At 47.8% G+C, this 2,500-nt stretch overlaps 1 protein-coding gene across 1 annotated transcript in view; it reads left to right on the top strand.

The window, feature by feature from the left end:
* LOC308171709 (dynein axonemal heavy chain 11-like) overlaps positions 1-2,500 on the top strand; it is a gene marked incomplete at both ends in the record, with an annotated part of 81,304 nt that overhangs the window by 53,458 nt on the left and 25,346 nt on the right. The window contains 4 exon segments of the mRNA XM_080546581.1: positions 1,009-1,132; positions 1,533-1,675; positions 2,018-2,179; positions 2,369-2,428. Of these exon segments, the coding sequence (XP_080402707.1) occupies positions 1,009-1,132; positions 1,533-1,675; positions 2,018-2,179; positions 2,369-2,428 (489 nt within the window).

The raw sequence follows: 2,500 nt of genomic DNA, 5'->3' as shown, positions 1-2,500 counted from the left end.
ACATTCCGAACTTATGTGTAATTCAGGTTTTCCAGAGCAATAATTGTCATTGTTCATATTGTATTCCACCCCTGTACATTGTACCGCACATTTCAAATCTTTTATCTTTTATTTTTTGTATATATAGTTATTTTTAATCTTGTCGTATTATATTGTTGTTTATTGTTTTTGTTTGCTATGCACCGTGGATGAGAGGGAAACGCAATGTCAGCCCTCTGTATGTCTGTACATATAATGGATTGACAATAAAGTTGACTTTGACTTTGACTTCTCTCTCTCTCTCCTCTCTCTGTCTCTCTGTCTGTCTCTCTGTCTGTCTCTCTGTCTCTCTCTCTGTCTCTCTGTCTCTCTCTCTGTCTCTCTCTCTTTGTCTCTCTGTCTCTCTGCCTCTCTCTCTCCTTCTCTCTGTCTGTCTGTCTGTCTGTCTCTCTCTCTCTCTGTGTCTCTCTCTGTCTCTCTCTCTCTGTCTCTCTCTCTCTCTGTGTGTGTCTCTCTCTCTGTCTCTCTCTCTCTGCATCTCTCCCTCTCTCTCTGTCTCTCTTTCCCTCTCTCTCTCTCCTTCTCTCTCTGTCTCTCTCTCTCCCTCTCTCTCTGTCTCTCTTTCCTTCTCTCTCTCTGTCTCTCTCTCTCCCTCTCTCTCTGTCTCTCTTTCCTTCTCTCTCTCTGTCTCTCTCTCTCTCCCTCTCTCTCCTTCTCTCTCTGTCTCTCTCTCTCTGCTTCTCTCTGCGTCTCTCCCTCTCTCTCTGTCTCTCTTTCCTTCTCTCTCTGTGTCTCTCTTTCCCTCTCTCTCTGCTTCTCTCTGTGTCTCTCCCTCTCTCTCTGTCTCTTTCCTTCTCTCTTTCTGTCTCTCTTTCCCTCTCTCTCTCTTCCTTCTCTCTCGTTGTCTTTGTCTCTCGCTCTCCCTCTCTGTTCTTGCTTTCTACCCTCACACCCTCCCCCTCCTTCCACCCCTCTCTCTCTCCTCTCTATCTACCCCCCCCCCCCCCCCCCCCCCCCCCGCCGCTCCAGAGTGACATAGCAGCGTTGTACATCAAGGTGGGGGTGAAGAACATCGGTACGGTCTTCCTCCACACAGACGCTCAGATACCAGACGAGCGCTTCCTGGTGCTCATCAACGACATGCTGGCGTCAGGTGCGCTCGCACCCACACTCTCCCCCCGCCAACAAACCCTCTAACCTCACACCTCCCTCTCTCCTGTAGCAACAGGCGTAGATATACTGTACCTGTGACTTTCTGTTTTCTATGTAGTAGTGCGTCAGTACATTGACATTGACATTTTTGGCCATTTAGCAGACGCCTTATTCCAAAGCGACTTACATACATACAGGGACAGTACAGGTAGTAGATGTCTCAGGTGGGACAGTACAGGGGGATAGTAGATGTCTCAGGAGGGACAGTACAGGGGGGTAGTAGATGTCTCAGGAGGGACAGGACAGGGGGGTAGTAGATGTCTCAGGAGGAGCAGTTAAGGTGTAGCCTGAAGAGACTAGAAGAGACTAGAGACCTAGTGTGTGTGTGCTGTCCTGTGTAGGGGACATCCCAGACCTGTTCAGCGAGGAGGAGGTGGACATGATCGTGACGTCCATCCGTCTGGAGCTGAGAGGCCTGGGGCTGCTGGACACCAGAGACAACTGCTGGAGCTTCTTTATCGAGAGGATACGACGACAGCTCAAGGTCTGGGCTTGTTATCGGGGCTAGATCGGGTATTTAAGTAGTGTTGTGACACAATGATTGGATCGTTATTTACCCCTATTACCTTTTTGTATTACACTGCTCTCAAAAACAATATACTACTATACATAGGGATATATTACTTACAATAAGCAACATTATCTGCCATCAGAACAGGAACACTTCACTTGCCAAGATTTTCTCAAAACAAGTAAAATATATCTTAAAACTAGTACAGTCAGACAAAAAACAAGCACATATTGCCTTGATTTAAGATATTTCATCTTACTTTGATGTACTTTTTGCAGTGTAACTCTTTCATCTCTGGCCCACTCTCTCCACCAGGTGATGCTGTGTTTCTCTCCGGTAGGGTTTACGTTGCGAACGCGTGCGCGTAAGTTCCCGGCCCTGGTGAACTGTACGGCCATCAACTGGTTCCACTCCTGGCCCCAGCTAGCCCTGGAGTCTGTCAGCACCACCTTCATAGAGAAGATCCCTGGCCTGGAGGTTAGCTGCTAGCACACGCCTAGCATAGCATAGCATAACATAGCATAGCATAGAATAGCATAGAATAGCATAACATAGCATAGCATAGCATAACTGCATAACATAGCATAGCATAACACACAGACTGTAAAAAAAAAAGTCAGCTCCTCGCTTTTCATCTCATCCCCGTGTGTGTTTCAACCCCCCCAGCCGGCAGTGCGAGCGTCCATCAGTGAGTTCATCTCCTACGCCCATACTAGCGTCAACGAGGTGAGCGTTTATGACAAACCAGCACAGCGACCAATTAGCCCTTTCACTTCCTGGTTTTTCCTCTGTGACATC

The sequence above is a fragment of the Nansenia antarctica genome (genome assembly GCF_963989245.1).
Source record: "Nansenia antarctica genome assembly, chromosome: 16".
NCBI lineage: Eukaryota > Metazoa > Chordata > Actinopteri > Argentiniformes > Microstomatidae > Nansenia > Nansenia antarctica.
This window is presented reverse-complemented; position numbering and strand designations above follow the sequence as displayed.